This window comes from Tauraco erythrolophus, chromosome 6 (assembly GCF_009769465.1).
Source record: "Tauraco erythrolophus isolate bTauEry1 chromosome 6, bTauEry1.pri, whole genome shotgun sequence".
NCBI lineage: Eukaryota > Metazoa > Chordata > Aves > Musophagiformes > Musophagidae > Tauraco > Tauraco erythrolophus.
The window spans coordinates 72,130,446-72,148,878 of record NC_141470.1 but is presented as its reverse complement, the minus strand read 5'-3'; the positions used below and the strand labels follow the sequence as shown (position 1 = coordinate 72,148,878).

Below are 18,433 nucleotides of genomic sequence, written 5' to 3'. Positions count from 1 at the left end.
CCAACAGCTACATCAGTGTTATTCAGAAAAAAAACTCAAAGGAATACTATAGTGTGCAGGAGAAAGGTTCAGCTCACACACACACATCACTCTCTCCTAAAAGCCACTCTAGGAGCAACAATAATGTGAATGTAAAGAAGTGGAAGCTGCCAGTGCCTATATTTTAAAATCCGGAGGTTATTTAGGATGGAGAAAGCTGAGTGAGAGAAAGGGATTTCTTTAACACTCTCATGCAATGGAAACTGGAAAACATGGGATGCTGAAAGACTGAAACATGGTAATTACCTAAGGAGGTACTTCAAGACTCAGAGGGCACCATCTCCAATTCTCACTTTTACCACCAATGTTCTATGCATAAAACAGCCCATTGCTACAGACCCTCCCTGTGAACTTACACGTTATTTGCTTCAGTAGGATTAGTGTAAAGAGCTCATTTTTTCATATTTTTCCATATAAAATTCCCTTTGCTCCTTCCTTCCCAGTGTCAGGCAGACTTGGCCACGCACTAGCAGCGTAAGAAGCAGAGGGAATCGGAGGGCAGGCTCCTTATCATTCAAGAGCAGCATGCAATTATCTCATGCAGACAAAAATAGCACTCTGGGAGAAAGCATCACCTCCTCCTCATCCCAGCAAGTCTAAATCCAGCTTCTCTGGCTTCTTAGGACTGCGGTGAACTGGGGAAGGCTGCGAAGATGCGAGGAGCAGCTGGTGGATTCAGCCAATTCCCCTCCCCGTTCCCAGTACTGTATCTTCAATATCATATCTATTTTGCTCCAAATAAGTAAGCAAATGGTACCACTTGTGTGCACACGGATGTATATGTCATTTATGAACAGATCCAGCAAAGCCATGGTGTCCCAACAGGCACATTCACGCCCTACGGCACCGCACGGCAGCAGAGGTTGGAGCACGGTGCGGAATACTTCTGCAGGAGCCCAGCAAAGCAACTACTGGGAATCAAATAATTATTGACACTGCATTTGATTCTGCATCCTAATGACAGGATTTGTGCAGCGGGCAGAAAATCAGGGGTGGACCAAGTGGGGGGGACGGAGCAGCGCAGGTGCCGTTAACGGTGACGACAGAGATGGAGAGCAACGCAACCACATCCCTGCGCACGACACTCGGCGTTTCCCTGCAACATCCTTCTCCGGGTTGGTAAGGGAAATCAGCGTCACCATCTCCCAGTTGCAGCCCCTGGGTTCCCTCCGAGCAACACTTCTCTGGCAGACTGGTGACTGCGCATGCTACCAGGAGACACACTCCAACGCTGAAAGAGATTGGCATTTTGATAGTTTTGGCATCTGACACGTATTATCAGCAGCATTTTGTGTCATCCCGAGCCAGGAAAGCTGGGATGCTCCTTCTTTGCTAAAACAAGCTGTCAACACAGAACATGTTTCAATCAATCCCATATCGTGAATGTTGAAGCTGAGAGGTCCCATCTCTCCTGACTCCAGGACTGAGTTGTGTCAAAAAGTCTGGGAGACAGGTAGAGCTGTAGGAGGAGACTGGGTATAAGGAAGAAATTTTTACAATGAGGGTGGTGAAACACTGGAACAGGTTGCCCAGAGAGGTGGTAGATGCCCCATTCCTGGAAACATTCAGAGTCAGGTTGGAGAGGGCTTTGAGCCACATGATCTCGTTGATTATGCCCCTGCCCACAGCAGAGAGGTTGGACTAGATGGTCTTTGAAGGTCCCTTCCAACCCACACCATTCTATGAGGTGTTTTGTCAAAGTCTCCAGTCTGAGACAGGTATTGATGAGGTCTTTAATGCACGACACCTATGAAAAGAGTAGTCTTCAGAATAAAATTACCCCTATTAATAAGGGCATCAAGATTGAGCCCGGAATTGAGACCAAAGCTAGATATTTTTGACTTCTTTCTCAAATTCAGGACAAGATTAGGATGCAATCCTGAGCACCCACGGGCCTTGCTAACACCAGTCCTGAAGCGTCCTGATGATGTTCACAGCTAGCCCAGGGCAGATGCTGCAGTTGCCAACACCACAAACTTCCTTACGGCAACAGAGATGATGGACAGCAAACCAATTGCTGCTGCCACACCAGACCCATCGGAGAAGCAAAAACCACAGAAGCAACACATTAAAAAACTGAAACGAGAGATTTGAACCTAGAAGTGAAAGAGTTGGGGACATCTCACAGGTGGTAAACAGTGACCCAAGGTAACTATGACCCTCATGGATATTACACACAATCTACACGCACATGAAGAGGTATTTAGGAGGAATAGCTAGGGGTCTGCAGGAGCCTCCCCTCCTATAACTGCATGATGATACACAGAGGACTGGAATTGGTGCAGGGCATATCCCCACCATAGGAGATACTTCATCAGGATGCCCTGGCCTCCCCCTCGCCGTCATGCTATCGTGACAGAAAAGCAGCCAAAATCCAGTGCACACAGCAGCAGCTGATGGTGGATGGACTTAATACGTGTCACGCAAACAGAACACCCCATGGTGGATCTAACTAATCTTGTGCAAAGGGACAGTTTCTGGAAACAGAGCTGCAAGCAAAGGGTTAAGTGGATCTCTGAGCAAAAGAAATGGTTGTTTCCCCTAAACTCCCAGATCAACCTCGTAATCCTGGAATTAGAGGTTTCCTCAAGAAGCAGTGTTTTCTACACAACGTATGTGTCTCATATACCACACAGTAAAATCTTAACATATCTGTGCACTAAATCTGTTTGAAAAACATTTTTCATCTTGACCTCCAAATTAATTTTAGAAAATTTTTTTAACATAAACCTGACCTTTCGTTCCACCTTCTTTCACTGAAGCTGTGCAGCTTGCCCTTGTGTCCGTAACTATCTGTGGAGCAAGAGGAATACAAAAATCTATTTTCAATGAAGCAATTAGTGCTTTTTTTGTTAAAAATCTGGTAAATTATCCTTCGGGAACAAGCAGAAAAGCTTTCTTGTAGGAGTTCTGCTTCTTTAAATAAAAATACTTAATTTATACCATAAGTTTCCTTCCTTATAAAAGGAGAAAGTGTCCTCCGTAAGTCAAGCAAAAATTTTCCTAGGAGTCAAGTACAAAAGCTTTTTCTTCAAAGAGGAAAGATGAGATGTACTTTAAAAAGATACTTCCAGAGACAGAAGAAAAAGAGTTCAAGTCTAGGATGAATAGAGCTTGGATATACGGGGCAGTTTCTTCTCCTGGTAGCTCAGCAGGAATGGAAACCTCTCTCCTGAGAATATGCTGCCACGGGGACCGAGTGCGTTTGTTTTAATCTGATGTGAGAGATGAGGATCTTCAGCCAAAGCTGGGAGAGCAAAAAACTATTTTCTTAAGACATATAAAGTAAGGAAAGAAAGTTGTCTTCTAAAGAAGAGATTGTTACCAGTCTATTTAACACGGCCCTATCCTCCCCAAAAGCAAAAAGGAGATCTTTCTAAAAGAAGCCAGCAAAGAAAACCAAGAAGATGAGTTGCAAAGCATTGGAAGGAGGCTCTGTGCCTGCCCACGAACAGCCAAGGACTCCTTGCTCTTTCCAAGAGTAGCTGTAGATGAAATGAGAACTTTGGCAACATCAAACCACCTTTTTTATTTTCTTTTTTTTTTTTTTCTCTCCTCCACCATTTTTATATTCAAGTATTTTGATACCAGACCAAAAAGGACTGCTGGTTTTCGAAGGTTTGACTCAGATCTGGGTATGTGAAAGGAACAGAAGAGATTGTAGCCTAGTTTGGCATAATCCATGATATGATTCTTCATGGAGCACTTCTTTCCTTCAGTCCAGCAGAGGATTTAACACCTCTTGCTGTTTTCAAAACCATTGTCTGTGTTTAACTCCTTAGCTGTGTTCCTTACCCATGAACGTAGTTATAAAACGCCTGGGGTTTTGTTTAACTTCTTAGAGCAGAAAAAAATACTACACCCTCGAGCAGCATAGAATTCAGACTAATAGCTGAATAGTTTTCAGAAAGTGGTAAATCGTAACTACAGGGTACACCAAAATAACACCAAGTAGTCCTTATACCTGCACCGAACTCGCAGAGATGAAGGAATAAGATGCATCTATCTATGAACACTAAAATTATTTACTTCCAAATACTGAATGAACTTGTCCATCTGGATCCTGCTGTGCAACGTGTGAACTGAGACCCAGCATCCACCCTCTTGGTCCCAAGAGTTTTAGCTTAGATCTTCTTTACAGAAGACGCATGAAGAACCTCTTGAAGACCTAGAACCAAGCGGTCAGAAGATACGGTCAGAGCCATCTGAGATCATGAGAAATTGATGATGATGTTTTGAGACTTCTTTAACAGATAAGCTACCTGACACGTGCAGACCCATGCAAAACATCTCATGACTTCTGATGGAGCCTTTCTCCAAAAACAAAACTAAAAGTATTTTCAAGACTGCAGAAAGTCCATCATAACAACATAACCACCCCCTCTCCTCTCACACAGCCCAACATTCTGGCTCGTTCACCACTTATATCTCTGTAATTAATTATTGCAGTAGCAGCAAATGCAGCTCCAAATGCTGCTGAATGCCAGAGCTAACTGGAAAATGAAAAACAGGAAATTACTGGAGAGTGAGATTTCCCATCCAAATGTTGATATTAAAATTTCCCAACCAGGCAGCAAGTCAATAATGGAGATGAATGAGGAAACAACGATTTTTCTGAGGATTTTTTTTTTCCCAACAATTCATTTTCAAGCTACACAGATATAGTGCCTTTTCGAATTTTAAATTAGAGCCTGAAGACTTAAATTAGCCCTCAGGAAGTCCTCTTGATCCCAAAGTAACATGAAACACACCTTTAGTATCATTTTCTCTCTTTAGCTTTATAAGCCAAGATGCTTCCAAAGTGATTTTTCACCCATACACTTTTTAAGAAACAGAAGCATTTTACATGTTTCCTTAAACACATTTGAGGGTTTCATCAAAAAACTAAAAACATTTCTTTGTTGCGCTAGTGGTAAAGTTTTGCTTTCAAAAGGGAATATAAACTGGTTTCCACAGGTTTGTTCTTGACAGTTAACTAGACCTGTAAGAAAATTGTCTTTGTCTACGTAATTTTACTAAATACGTGTTCACTAAAAAAACAAAACACATTTTGATAAAAAACGTTGGCTTAGTACTTGTGATCCTTATCCTTCGTTTTGGGGTCTCTGAGCAAAAGTGTCTCATGGGCAACTACTCAAGCAAACACACCCACCCCCAATATTCCTGCTCAGCACTGCCCAGAGCTCTTGACGTGGCACATCCAACATACAATCTATAAAGTAAATATTCACCAAACAGAAAATCAAACCAGAAAATTTCAACTAATTAAAAAAAAAAGACAAAATTATTTTAAGCTATGTGGAAATTTTGACAGGAGTATTTCAATTTCCAATACTTCGATTTCTGATGAGCTTTTCCGTGGGGTGCAGGGTTTTTTCTCCTATCTTTGTCACAGCTAGATTCAATCTTCACTGGCATCTCAAGCTAACCACAGCAGCACTGTCTGCCTGCAAATATTGATCATTAGCAGATGAAAATGCCCAGTGAAACACCAGTCTGTGTACGACAGGAAGTCACCTAGGATCTAATCACAGCTGGAACCTGAAGTTTGTCATGTTCCAGAAAGACATCATCTGTATTTGAGATATATTAAGCAGCAGCATATGATGTAAAACCCAAAATTAAACCTGTAAATCCGAGAACACATATTAATAGCTAAACGAAATATGATACAAAGAAAAAGGCACATTCCAGAAAGAAGTTTCAATGAATTCCCTGGGTGCCAGGACCATGCCCTGCACCGCTGAGCCCTGGACATCACCTGGACCAGGCATCCTGCTCGCCCCTTGTGCAAGCCTCAGGCCAGCCCCTTACAAACACTGAGTGCTTTGTGTGATTTGCTTACACGCCGTCGTTACAGTTGCCTGTTCATTATTGGACTCCAACAAGTTAATGAGCAATTACTTCTAATTCAGTTATTGTTCATAAAGGACCTACAAATTCAGCACTGGTACGTTATAGCTCGTTAAGCACATCATGAAGCTAAGTGCAGGCACCAGGCAAGGAAACCCCCCAGAAGGCAGCTGCTCTCCTCCACCAACCCCATCACTAACCCACAAAAATTGTCACCATTTAGGTCTCTAAATCAACGTACATCCTGAGATTCGTCTGATGGAGAGGGTACTTTTTGGCAAACACAAGCCCAACGCTTGCACAGTCATAAGACAGTCAGATTTCTCTTTGAAGGACTCAGGAGACCAAAGGGTTAACTTTGAGCTCTAGCTCTTTGTCTAACTATCTATGTGGCCCTTAAACATACTTATTTACACCACCCTACTTGCATTAGAAGAGTCTCCAAAGGTATATTGCAAAGACTTTCTATCCTTGGAGCATTTCAAACTGATTTTGAAGAGTTTTTCTCAATCTGAAGCGTACAGAAAACCACAGTTGTTCCAGGCATCCAGGTCTTCTGCTTTCCAACAGCTGAGTCCACTCACATAATTTGCAGAGCCAGATACAAAGTTTACCATTAAACCTACAGCACTGAACTACCTGATCACAAGCAAGAGCTGTGCTTCATCTGCCTGATCCACTCCCTGACACTGGAGTCTGTGCAACTCAGACTGGGATTTTTTTTTTTTTTTTAATTCCGTTTTGTGCATTTATTGTAGTATAAAACGCACACGATGGAATTAAATCAGTAAATTATTAAATTACATCATTAAAAAAATGATGTTTTCATTTTTTTTCTCTTTTTCTGTCAGCCATTGCATTGCAATCCCAGTACCTCATATTTTTCACTGCCCAACATTCCAAGTGCAGCTTTTAAAACTGCGTCTCCCAGGAACGTGATGAGATTGCCATTTAAAATCATAAAAACCCACATTTTTCAACAGCAACTAAAGTAAAACAGCAAAACACATCTGTACCTCCTCCCATACCAGTTTTGAGGGCAAGCACAGCCAAAAGTACAAGAGATTAAGGGCTGTGCTACGTTATTAGGTCTTCACCCTACACAAGCTACAGACAAATCTTCCTCTGACATCTAAGCAAGCTCGGTTGTATCAGAGCTTCACCTTTCTCACCAAAGTATTGTGATTTTGTTTAAAGATATTTCCACATGCAAACAGCCCCACCTGACTTCACTGGGTGCAGCCACAAGTCTTCTGATCATAAATATTCCCAAACGCTGCAGAACCTGCCCTAAAGATGGACTTCACAAAGAGCTGGTCACTTCTTTGTAACGAAATATCCTACAAGAAGTTAATAAAAAGCATAGTAAGGATTTCCCAAGCGGTTTACTTACAGTACACGTCCACTCTTATGGACTTAATGGCTGGTGAACCCAAGCCATTCTCAGCCTTGCAGTAGTAGCGTCCTCCTTGGTGTCTCTGGATGTTGGATATCCTCAGGGTTTCATTGAAGACACTCGAATCTTGAAATCTGTCAGAGGCACTTCCTGCTGTCTTGGTCCACCTGATCTGAGCAAGCACCAAAAAAGATTGTTACTTGAGGTCTACAAAAGCGAGCAGAGTATAGATCTCTTCTCATCAAATCGAGAACCACAGTGCAGTGGCCACATATTTACATTGGAGGACTCAGGGAACTTCTCCAGAAAATGGAATAGCTCACACTTACAATCAAACACTTCAACCAAGAGCCCCTGAATAGTAATGTTGCATTTACCATCGTGTCTTAGAAATTGTTAATTACTTGTGATGGAAATGCATCATAACAAACACCGCTAGCAGAGACATGGAGAACAACTCAAGCCACCATCAGTGACACAGCTGGAACAGCTGCAGAAAAATTCTCCACTAATGGCAGTGAGCAGAGCTCACCAGAAAAGGCTACTCTTGCACTGACCATCGTTTTCATTGAAATCATAGTCACAAAAGATGAGGGCACATTGGAAGGCACCTTCAAAACGACTGATGGATTATCTTTTAGCAGCAATAAAATCCAATTTTAAGGAGTCAAATGTTCAGTTCCTTGAAACGGCAACAAACTACTAACATCTGTTTCTTCTAATAGGTGGATTTTTTAATGTCATTTATGGCAATTACAGATTCCTTTACATCAGTAATTATTTTCCAAAAGTCAAAACTTTTAAAAGGGAAGTTTTTAATTCTAAAATCATAAAAATGCCAGTAACAGCCCACTACAAGCAAGAGCTGCACAGAGGTGGATACACACATTGCTAACAGCCACGCTTGATGACCCGAGTCCCTGTCTGCATGACTCAGTAGACTCAGCTGTCTCATAAAACACACTGGACCTCCAGAGACTCCTTGGGTATCTCCTCCTCTTTCAGTTCACGCTAATTCAATGACCAGGACAAGCAACGTTCAGTTCCAGACCAAAACTGCTTTTTTAAATGGCAATTTTTTCTTGCCTATAGGAGCCACAAGTGGGACACATCTATAAAGAGAAGTTTACGTCTCTTCTGAAGCTTCTCAAAGCTTCTCTCTTCTCAACTCCATCCACTAATGCTATGCCAGGACGAAGACCAAAAATTCTATAGTCATCGATAAAAATGAGATTGACACAAGACAAGATAATAAATATTTGGCTATTAGCTTCTGGGCTACGGTCCTCAAAGATTGTCCAGAAACAGTCAGTGAAGCCATGACTTAAAGAACAGCATTTAGACACTGATCTGTTGGGATCTGCTAAGCAGACTGTCTACAAGCAGCTTTAAGCCAGTATTGGCTTGGTTTGGACAAGATGTTGCAGCCTTGGCAGCTCAGGCAGTGCATGCCTACTACCAGTAGTAAGTGTCTGTCTTCTCCATGGCCATCCAAGCCTGAGCTGGACACGGTGTGTTTCCAGCCCTCTCCCACGTGAAGAAAGCTGGGCAGCCCATGGTGGGCACCAAGGTGGCCCAAAGGGTTGCCTTGGCCGGAGGGAGATCATTCCCCTAGGCTGCAGAGACACTTGAGTTTCACTGTTCCCAGTCCTGACCCAGAACTGGGGTCCAGATCCCAGTAACCAGCACAAGAGCAGAAGGTGGGCAGAGGTCGGCCTTCCTCTCATTGGGAATTCTCCTAGGCAGCAGAGATCTTCTACAAAAGGCTCCGAACTGAAAAATTCATGACCAGCTGTAGCCCATGCAAATTCTCTCCCCCTTGAAACAGCAGCAGGCGTGGGCTTCAGAGGCTGAAATTACAGCAAACGATACCTCCAAAAAACTTTCACCTCCTTCTGGCTTGTTAAACCCAGCAGCCCGAGTGGCTTTGCCCTCTTGCCAGGTGACCTGCATGACACTCACACGGTTCTGCTGCTCTGGGATAAAGCCAAGATGCCAAACTCCACATCTACACCACTCGGTCTTCGTGTGGAAGAGATGCTACTTAGCACTGCTATATTTACCAGCCTCAATCTGTCTGTTCTTCTATTCCAAACTCTTGGCTCCGGGGTTTTTTAAATCAGCCACACAAATGTGCTGCGGGATAATTTTGGAGCACACGCTCAGCTTCTACATGCTGCAGGATACGATTTCATCATACAGATTTCAAAAGCTTGAGAAGCATTTGAAAACAGTATTTAAGATGCTCACTGAATCTCTTATGCGTTTTATATGATTTTATTATGTTTTATTTCCTTTTATGCAAGCAGAATTGTAAAAACTATTATTATTTAACTGGAAAAAAAAATTAATAACATGACTTGTCTTTTCCTTCCCTTCCTCTTCTACAAAAAGTCTCCAGTGGAAGGCAGTCTGTCCTGTCAAAAGAACATATAACTTAAATAACGTGTTGTAAGTATTACCAGCCTCTATGCAACTGGTAACATTACATAACTCAAAAAAAAAAAACCTAGCAAAGTTTATTTAGATACTGTCAGAGTTTTATCTTTCTTTTATGAATATAAAATCCTGGCCCCACCACTGCATCTTAATGTTGATGCATCTATCTTCTCTTTATTATAAGGAATTTTAACAGGATACTGTTTGGCTGTCAAAAGTAGACTTTTCAGCTTTAAAAAAAAACCCAAACATCTGTTTTAGAGGAAAAAGAAGTAATTTTAACCAATTAACTAATTTTATAAAGTATGTAGCAATCCCTGAAGAATAAAAGGAATACTGTCAAGTAGATTCTCTCTCAAAAGATATCCTCCAGGAATGTCACTGGTCTGATTTAACTTCAGTTCATTATTTACCTTAGCTTTAACTCAACACACCCACAAAAACATACTGATCGATATTGCATTGTAATTCATTGAACTCACTGTGAAGAAAGTTGACTCAAAACCCCTGCTAATGCAGTAATCAAATAATTTGGCACAGGAAAGACAGATGTCTGAGACTGACAACCTCTTCAGAGAGGTTCCTCAGCAGAGTCATCCACTGCAAGCTCCTATCCATGCTTTGGGGTGACCTCTAATGACTTGTAAAAGACCATCAAATCCATCCTTAGAGATGGAGCACCTCATGGCTCTAGTGTCCAAGCCCTCATCACTGCTTAACGCAGTGACCTTCAGAGCGACTACTGCCCCAGCACTGGCATTATCCCATTTTCAAGGTGGGCAGTGCTGGCAAAGGTGGACCACGGGCTCATGGGACACTGTGGCAGGTATCAGCCTCAAGTCCCAAAGCAGCATCCATTCTTCTGTATGGTAGAGGATCAACAAAGCCTCTAGATTACTAGCTTTTTCTTAAAAAAACAAGAAGCATTAGTTTGTATATTCACATAGTTTGGATGCTCCAGTATTTTCAAACAACTTGACACAATTCAAGTTGGATGTTGGGAAGTATTTCTTCTCTGAAAGGGTTGTCAGCCACTGGAATAGGCTGCCCAGGGAGGTGGTTGAGTCCCCATCCCTGGATGTGTTTAAGAATAGGGTGGATGATCTACTTGAGGATATGGTTTAATGGGGATTAGGGACGGTTGGACTGGATGATCTCCGAGGTCTTTTCCAACAATGAAATCCATGATATCTATGAAATCTATGACACAAAACAGTTGCTCACCCAGACGCATTTTATCAGTGTTTGCTACTCAGAACCTGCTCTTCTGGTTGAAACCTCCCAGCTGCTTGTGCAGAAGTCGCACTGCGTGCTCTGCGCATCCACCCGGACTGCGTGGATAACGGGGGAAGTCAATAAATTCCATCCCACCAAGAAGTCAAAGCCATTCTTGCTTGTAACGCAAAGTCTTAATCAGAAGATGACGTGTCTGCACATCACAGTGGACACGAACTGGACTGATAAATGTTAATCCATCCACAGACACGCACTCGCTGGCTTCTAAGGATGCAATTTTCCAAAGTGCTCGCTGCTACTCCAATGAGTAGTTGGGAATCCCACCCGTGTATTGTCATTGCTCTGCCATACGATTATGGTCTTTGTTTATAAAAATGTTTATTTTCTTCTTGCAAAACATGAAAAAAATTATGAATAATTCAACTAAAAATTATTCCACTTTTAAAAATTAGTGAGTTATGACCCATCTAGCCATATCGTGACCACATCGTATCCCATGCCTGATTTTATATGCCAGTAATTTCTCTAACCACCAATATATTTGACAGTATTTTATTGGCTTCAGCAGATGCCCTGAGACACGCAGTCATATTTCACCCTACAGCTTCAGCTTTCTCAGTGAGGTTTCCTTCAACTTCAGTAGGAGTCACAGACTTTATTTACATTTTTAGACTAAAACTGCTGATTAAAAAAAGACCTCTGAGAATATTTTGCCTAACTTTTCTCTGCTTAAGCAAAGTACGCGTGCTCAAAAAGAAGACATCAGAATAAGAAAAATATTTAATTTTGATGCTATAAAAATGAAACACTTCTGTTTTAAATACTTTGTCAGTGACAATAAACATTAAAATATCTTTACTCTGAATACAAAACATCTTGCTCGGTTCAAAACAACAATCACTGCCAAACCCTCCCCAAAAACCCACCACCGCAACCAAAAAAATAATCATTTTGCAATGGAAGCTTTTCTAACTTTTCTTTCTTCCATGGAAATAGCTGGTGGAAAATGAGATTTTGACAATCTCTTTCTTATACCATGACTCTAAGATCGGCCTAATGGAACAACTGCAAGTAAATACGGTCCTTAAAACACACCCAGTGCCTGTGCTGGGGGCTGGTACCACATCTCACCACTATGGACTGCAGTCACTGCCCTCTGACATCACTACGAACACAAGGACGAGGAGAACCTCCTGGGCACTGTCATAATCCCCAAATCCCTGCCTCAGATTAAAATCCTTCCTTCGTATGCCAACAGCCGCAAAAGAGGTCTTTGCACAACTTCACTGGGATGTGCTGGAACATTTCTTCATGCCTAAGGACATCAGAGCCTTTGGTAAAAGCTATCTTTAACATACCCATCACTCCTCCAAAAAAAGAAATAATAAAATAATCCCTTTAATATTTTTTCATGAGGTTATTTTTGTTCCCAGGAAAGCAATGGCTGGGGGAGCAGCTACTGAAGGCAAGTAGTACTCACTCTTTTCACAATAAACACTGAACATAGGCTATAAAAAAGACCACTTTTGGGCCAGGATAGAGAACGTGACTTCTGCTCCTTTAGTTAAGGGAACTATCTGAAGCAGTTTTGAGCATATGCCTCCCCCCTGACCTCTTCCTTCTCTACAGCAGGGATATAACCCCACTGAAGATCTCGGTGACCTGCCAGGTACATCCAGGATCATTTTACATGGGCCAGCCTGGGGTCTAGACACAGCCCCGCAGAGATCTCCTCCATACGCTGCTCTGTTAGACAACGAACCAAATCACGTAAGAAGCCACACCATATATTTAAAACTCTTCTGTAACTTGGCTCAAACTCACTTTCGAAGTTCCAATACTCCCTTCCTACTCTCTGATTCAAAACTAAAAAAAAATATAAAAAAAATCCAAAATTACTTTTAAAAACCACAAAAAAAACCAGAAACAAACAAACAGGAGAGCACATTGGATCCAAGTTTTCATTGCCTCACACCAGGAGACACAATTCGTATCTATATGCAATAAGTGGAATACGTTTTGACCCCAAATAGCCTTTTTTTCCACCAAGGACCCCCATCCCTTCCTGCAAACAAGTCACAGAGCCAAACCATTGCAAGGCAGATGTGAATCACCACTGCAGGAGTGCCAGGGATGGATTTTCTACCAGGCTTACATGGGCACAGGTTCACAGTGGAGAGCAAGCTGTTCAACTCCAAGGTTTCCGCACAGAATGTCCTTGGCACAAAGACCATCACCAAGTGACTTCAAGAGCTCCTTGTCTCAACATGTGCCCTCTGACTTGCGTCCAGGCAAACACTTCTGCAAGGCCTTCTGATGACTCAGGGCATAGACTAATCCAATGTACACCTCCAAGGGTTTCTAAACATCCTTCCCTTGGGCATCTAAACCAAATCACAGCTCTTCCTGCACCATGCCTACAAGACAGGAGACTCATCACTGACCTAAAACACCACGGCTCCGCAGGACATCCCCTTGCGCTCACTTTTGCAAGGATATCTTTACTCCAGGAAATCTCCCACGTGTTCACCAGGTCGTTCTCACCCTACATGAAAGGAAAGCACTCCCATGTCTAAATCACAGGATCCATCACCCCTACAGCTAAATAAGATGGCGGGAGGCAGGGATGTTGATTTTTAGTAAACCAGAGGCAGCACAATGCAGCCTGCCCGATGCGGCGGAGGGTACAGAACATCTGTCGTTATTGGAAAAGATGTTGCTACAGGCTATCAACATGCAACAGTGGCATGAAAAATCCTCTTCCTATTCATTTCATAGGATAAAGTCTGAAATACTGGGCTTTAAAATGGCTTCAGGTAAAAGTACTCTTCATCAGTCAAAAATTCTTGCATGGAATATTGGCACGGCAAAGCAGTCGACCCAAAGCAAGCCGTGTTGATTGTCAGAAACGGTGATCCTCTACCTTGGGCAGGGCTGGAAAGCTGTTACCAGTGCAAAGCAAATGCACAACTGGAGAATCTCTGGTTAGTAAATATGTTTCTTTGAGTTTGCAGTAGCCAAGATGCAGTCACCTCCGAGCATCGGGTTGCATCGCTCCGTACTTGGACTGCTGAAACTTCACAGAAACACCAGGGAAGAAAACTGAGTGCTGGCCCCAGGGCAGGCGTGGGGCTGATGCTGGTGCCCTTATGGGACAACTCATGTGCTTATGTTTACACACATACTGATGCTTTAGTAGGCTGGCATACAAAAGCACAATTTTTTACTCATCCAAGTGAAAACAGTCTGTGACAGTAACTGTTAACATGCAGGACATGATCACTTCTGATTCAGTGCCAGAGATCACAGAGAAATTGTTATTTTCCAGCTTGATTGCAATAACACATAGAAAAAAAACAGACTCCCTCTTATTCTCTAACAGAGGAAAAATTGCGGTTATTAATTACAGAGCAAATCAGCGTTAAAACCACTAAGTTACAAGCAATCAAGTCCTATCAGAAAAAACTTTGGTGCTTTCTTCATAGCCCACTTTAGCTCAAAACATACCAGTCATAGCAATGCCGTGTCCAGAGTCTATGGATGGAGACCGTAGTCTTAAGACTCCAAAACGATAACTTGTAATAAACGAGAGGGTCAAGAAGAATAATGGAGATGTTCCAAACCCGCCTGGACGCGTTCTTGTGTGATCTGATCTAGGTGGTCCTGCTCCAGCAGGGGGATTGGACTAGATGATCCTTTGAGGTCCCTTCCAATCCCTGACGTTCTGGGATTCTGTGAATAACTCAAGACCTCAGCATCTCATAATGGGAGAAAAAACTGTATCTAATGTGACTATTCCTTCATCTCTGAACCTCCTGCACTTCTTCAAAACGGGTTATTCCTATTTTATACCTAATCCCAAGTTACCCAAGAGTTACTCAAGTCTCACCAGTCTCACTTAGCATCCCGAAGCCAAGAGTTTTCAGAGATATTTTCCTCCATGAAAACTACTTTTTTATTTTGTTTGTTTTAAACACAATTTCTCCAGTGCTACAAATTCCAGGCAGGAAAGGTTACTTCACTGTTCATAAGTTCAAAAGGTTTGCGTCTCAGTTGCTCCACCCAGACTCGTACATGTTGTCAGCAAAACTCTTGAAAATTAGGCACCGCACAGGCGTTGGACGACTGAACACCGAGAATTAAGAATTTGGTTTTGGAAACGCAGAAGGAGTGCTTCTTCAGCTCAAAGGCTGAAAAACTAAAGATTATCTGGATATAAATGAAGAAACTTTAAGTGATCACTGACCAATTTAACAGGAAATCAATGAGTGGATCCTGAACAAAAGAATACTGCAATCATTAGGTAAATTGGTTAAACAGCTCTGCTCTAGGTCCTTCCTACAGCATCTCGCTCAGCTGAATCAGTCCAGGTATCTTTAAGAAAAGGCAGTGTCTGAGGAAACATCTATATGGACTTTTTCAAAACACCTGAGCAACCTGCTAAATGATTAATTGCAGCAATTTATCCCAGTTTGACTATAACGTTTTTCCTTATGACTTTAAGATGTTTCACTGCTTCGAAAAATTAGCACTTTTATACTGAATAATCAATATACATTTTACTATAAATATCCCACTGAAGGATGGAGTTTTTTTTCTTCTTGCCTGGCAGGAAAAATACCTTCTCCAGCATTAACAGGGAAGGGCTGAGTTCAACGAATTTCACAGAACTTTGTTTCTACTGAGGTCAGTATCATTTTAAAATTGTCAATAGCTGCGGGACTCACAAGCGCCTTGCACGGTTATGCCTTCCTAATGGGAAATTATTTACTGTCCATCACCTAAATTATTTGCTGAGCTTCCTGAAATGACCCAAACATCTATGAATGGTGCATTTTTATTATTCTCTCAGCTTTTTTATTCAGCAGCATTAATTTGCTTCAAAATGAAATACAACTTTTCACTCTCATAATAAAGAACATAACCTAAGTGCAGAATGAAGCAGACATAGCACCATTTGAATTCCTACTTATTAATTTTTATGGTGGGCTTCCAATGTTGGTATACCATGTTAAACTACCAGAGTCATAAACACATCCTCATAACTTCAATGCATTAAAATTTATTCGCTATAGTTCTTAAATGGTAAAGGCAAATAAATACAAGACATTCTGTAACTTGTAGCTCCTGCCACTAGCACAGAACTAAGCTTGGTGATGAGACCATCAGAGAACACTCTGAAATTCACATCCAGACTCTTGTGGGTCCATCTAAATCATAGTACTTTTTTTTTTTTCCCAGTGACAGAATAAGTTGCTATTGTTGCCACAGAGATACAGTAAACGATCTAAAAACGTTTACAGTTTTCAAAAAGGTCACCTCTCAAGAAGTCATCATTCTGTGCACTTCTCAGAAGCTGCAATTGCTAAAGAGGACAGGGGATGGGGAGGGGGTACCATAGCTAACGACATGCTTCATGCCATCCCCACCAGTACTCTGAACTACCAGTGAACCAAAACGTTGAGAGATATTTTTTTTGGTTGTATAAAGCAGAAAATAATCAGATAGATCAGAGGTTTTACACTGTCTCTACCTGAAGCTCCTACAACTGCCCTTGGAATAAAGTCTAAGGTGACAGTTCCACTCTGAGGGTTATACCCCAGGAAGATGTTGAAGAATCCACAAAGGTATAGAGAAAAGCCACAATACTCGTTGAAGTAACAGAAACACGCTCAAGAGTGCAAGTGATAAGCTCAGAAAATTTGCAGTATCAAATGAAAACTCAGGAAAAAGCAATCAACATCTTTAAAACACACATGAGGGACCAAAATTCGATAGAGGATCAATTTCCAACATAAGAGGCAAAGTTAAGGCAGTAATAAAATGGATTAGAAATCACTTTCTATTTACTCAGCCTACGATGTTCTTGCAAAACTTCTTCTATCCAAAACGTTTCACTAAATCAAAGCCAGCAGTGCCAAAGGTCTTTTCCAGGAGTGCTGGGGGATATGAAATCTCCTCCTTGTGCTCACGACCAGGAACCAGCTCTAGAGCCCAAACCATCACCTGGTGCTGGACCTCCATCACCCAGTGCTTCTACAACCAACGCACTGTCCTCAGACATAAAACCCCTATTTTACCCCAAATCACTCTTACTAGCCCAGTTTTGCAAGCAAAGTGCCTCACCTCTCTGCTGGTCTTCCCTGCACAAGGTTTCAGAGCCCAGTTTTACCCAAAGCCAACCCCAGCACAGTACCATCCCCACCTCCTGCCTTCATCCAGTTTGGGGATGGGGATGTGGGTGGGTGTTGGAGGATGGAGGTCTGAGGAGCTGCTGCTCAACCACAGCACGAGCAGCGTTAGGACACCAGAAGCCATCAGCTCCCCCTGTCCCCAGAACTACTTGTCTCCCTCAAGAGCAAAAAGGCACAAAAAACGCGTTTCTGTGATTAAACTCAGAAGACTGGAGTCTAAACAGAGAAAGGAAAAAGTGGCTGGTAAACAGGATTTCACTACTTTGAAGTCACTCTTCATAACAGAATTGAGTTTCGAGGTGACAAAGCCATCTGGAAATCCAGACAGTTTAAAACTGATGCTTTTTTCCTTTTGTAACAGTCCTTTCAGATATTACTTCTGCTGCTCATTCTCTTCATCTCTACCCATTTCACTCCCCTGTAAGACCTCTGGGGAGAAACGGCGCATTCAAGAGAAACAGCTTTACAGAGCACACCCAAAACGCTGTCAGAGACTCACGACGAGTGAACTGATAAAGGCAGAAGAAAATGTTTCTCTTCTGGTCTTTCAGCAACGCGCGTCTCGACCTGCTTCCTGCAACAATCCTTAGAGGAGATATTTCTGGGCAGACATACAGCCTTTCAACAGACTGACAAGTGTCACGAATAAAGGTACCTGCAAATGAGAATCATGGAATGTTAGGGATTGGAAGGGACCTCAAAGGATCATCTAGTCCAATCCCCCTGCTGGAGCAGGACCACCAAGATCAGATCACACAAGAACGCATCCAGGCGGGTTTGGAACATCTCCAGAGAAGGAGACTCCACAACCTCTCTGGGCAGCCTGTCTCAGTGTTCTGTTCCCCTTACTGGGAAGAAGTTCTTCCTCATGTTTAAGCGGAACCTCCTGTGTTCCAGCTTATCTCCATTTCCCCCTTGTCCTATCATTGGATGCCAGTGAGAAGAGCCTGGCTCCATCCTCATGGCAAAGCAGCTGCCGCCAGCCCGGCTGCACGCACGGTAAGAACGGAATGGCAGAGAAAGTTATGGCTGTGCAGATGTCGAACGCTACGGGGCAGAGCCCTACACACCCCTGGCATGGCTGAGTCGACGAAAGAAGGAAAAACACACTTGGTTTTCCTTCTGCGTGAAAACGAAAAACAACGTTGTTTCCAGAATCTGCTTGTACCTCCAAGGGCTCCAGTGCCAAGTTTTTTTGTGGCTCCTCAATTCCTTGCTCCCGCGGGAGCGAGCAAGGCGCTGCCTGTCCTCCTCCGGCAAAGCTCCAGCCCACGGA

At 42.6% G+C, this 18,433-nt stretch overlaps 1 protein-coding gene across 1 annotated transcript in view; it reads right to left on the bottom strand.

Moving 5' to 3' along the window:
* The window catches only part of MDGA2 (MAM domain containing glycosylphosphatidylinositol anchor 2), a 403,898-nt gene that overhangs the window by 225,242 nt on the left and 160,223 nt on the right, over positions 1-18,433 (bottom strand). Inside the window, exon 3 of the mRNA XM_086613247.1 lies at positions 7,286-7,460. Coding sequence (XP_086469373.1) covers positions 7,286-7,460 — 175 coding nt within the window. The remainder of the gene's footprint in view (positions 1-7,285; positions 7,461-18,433) is intronic.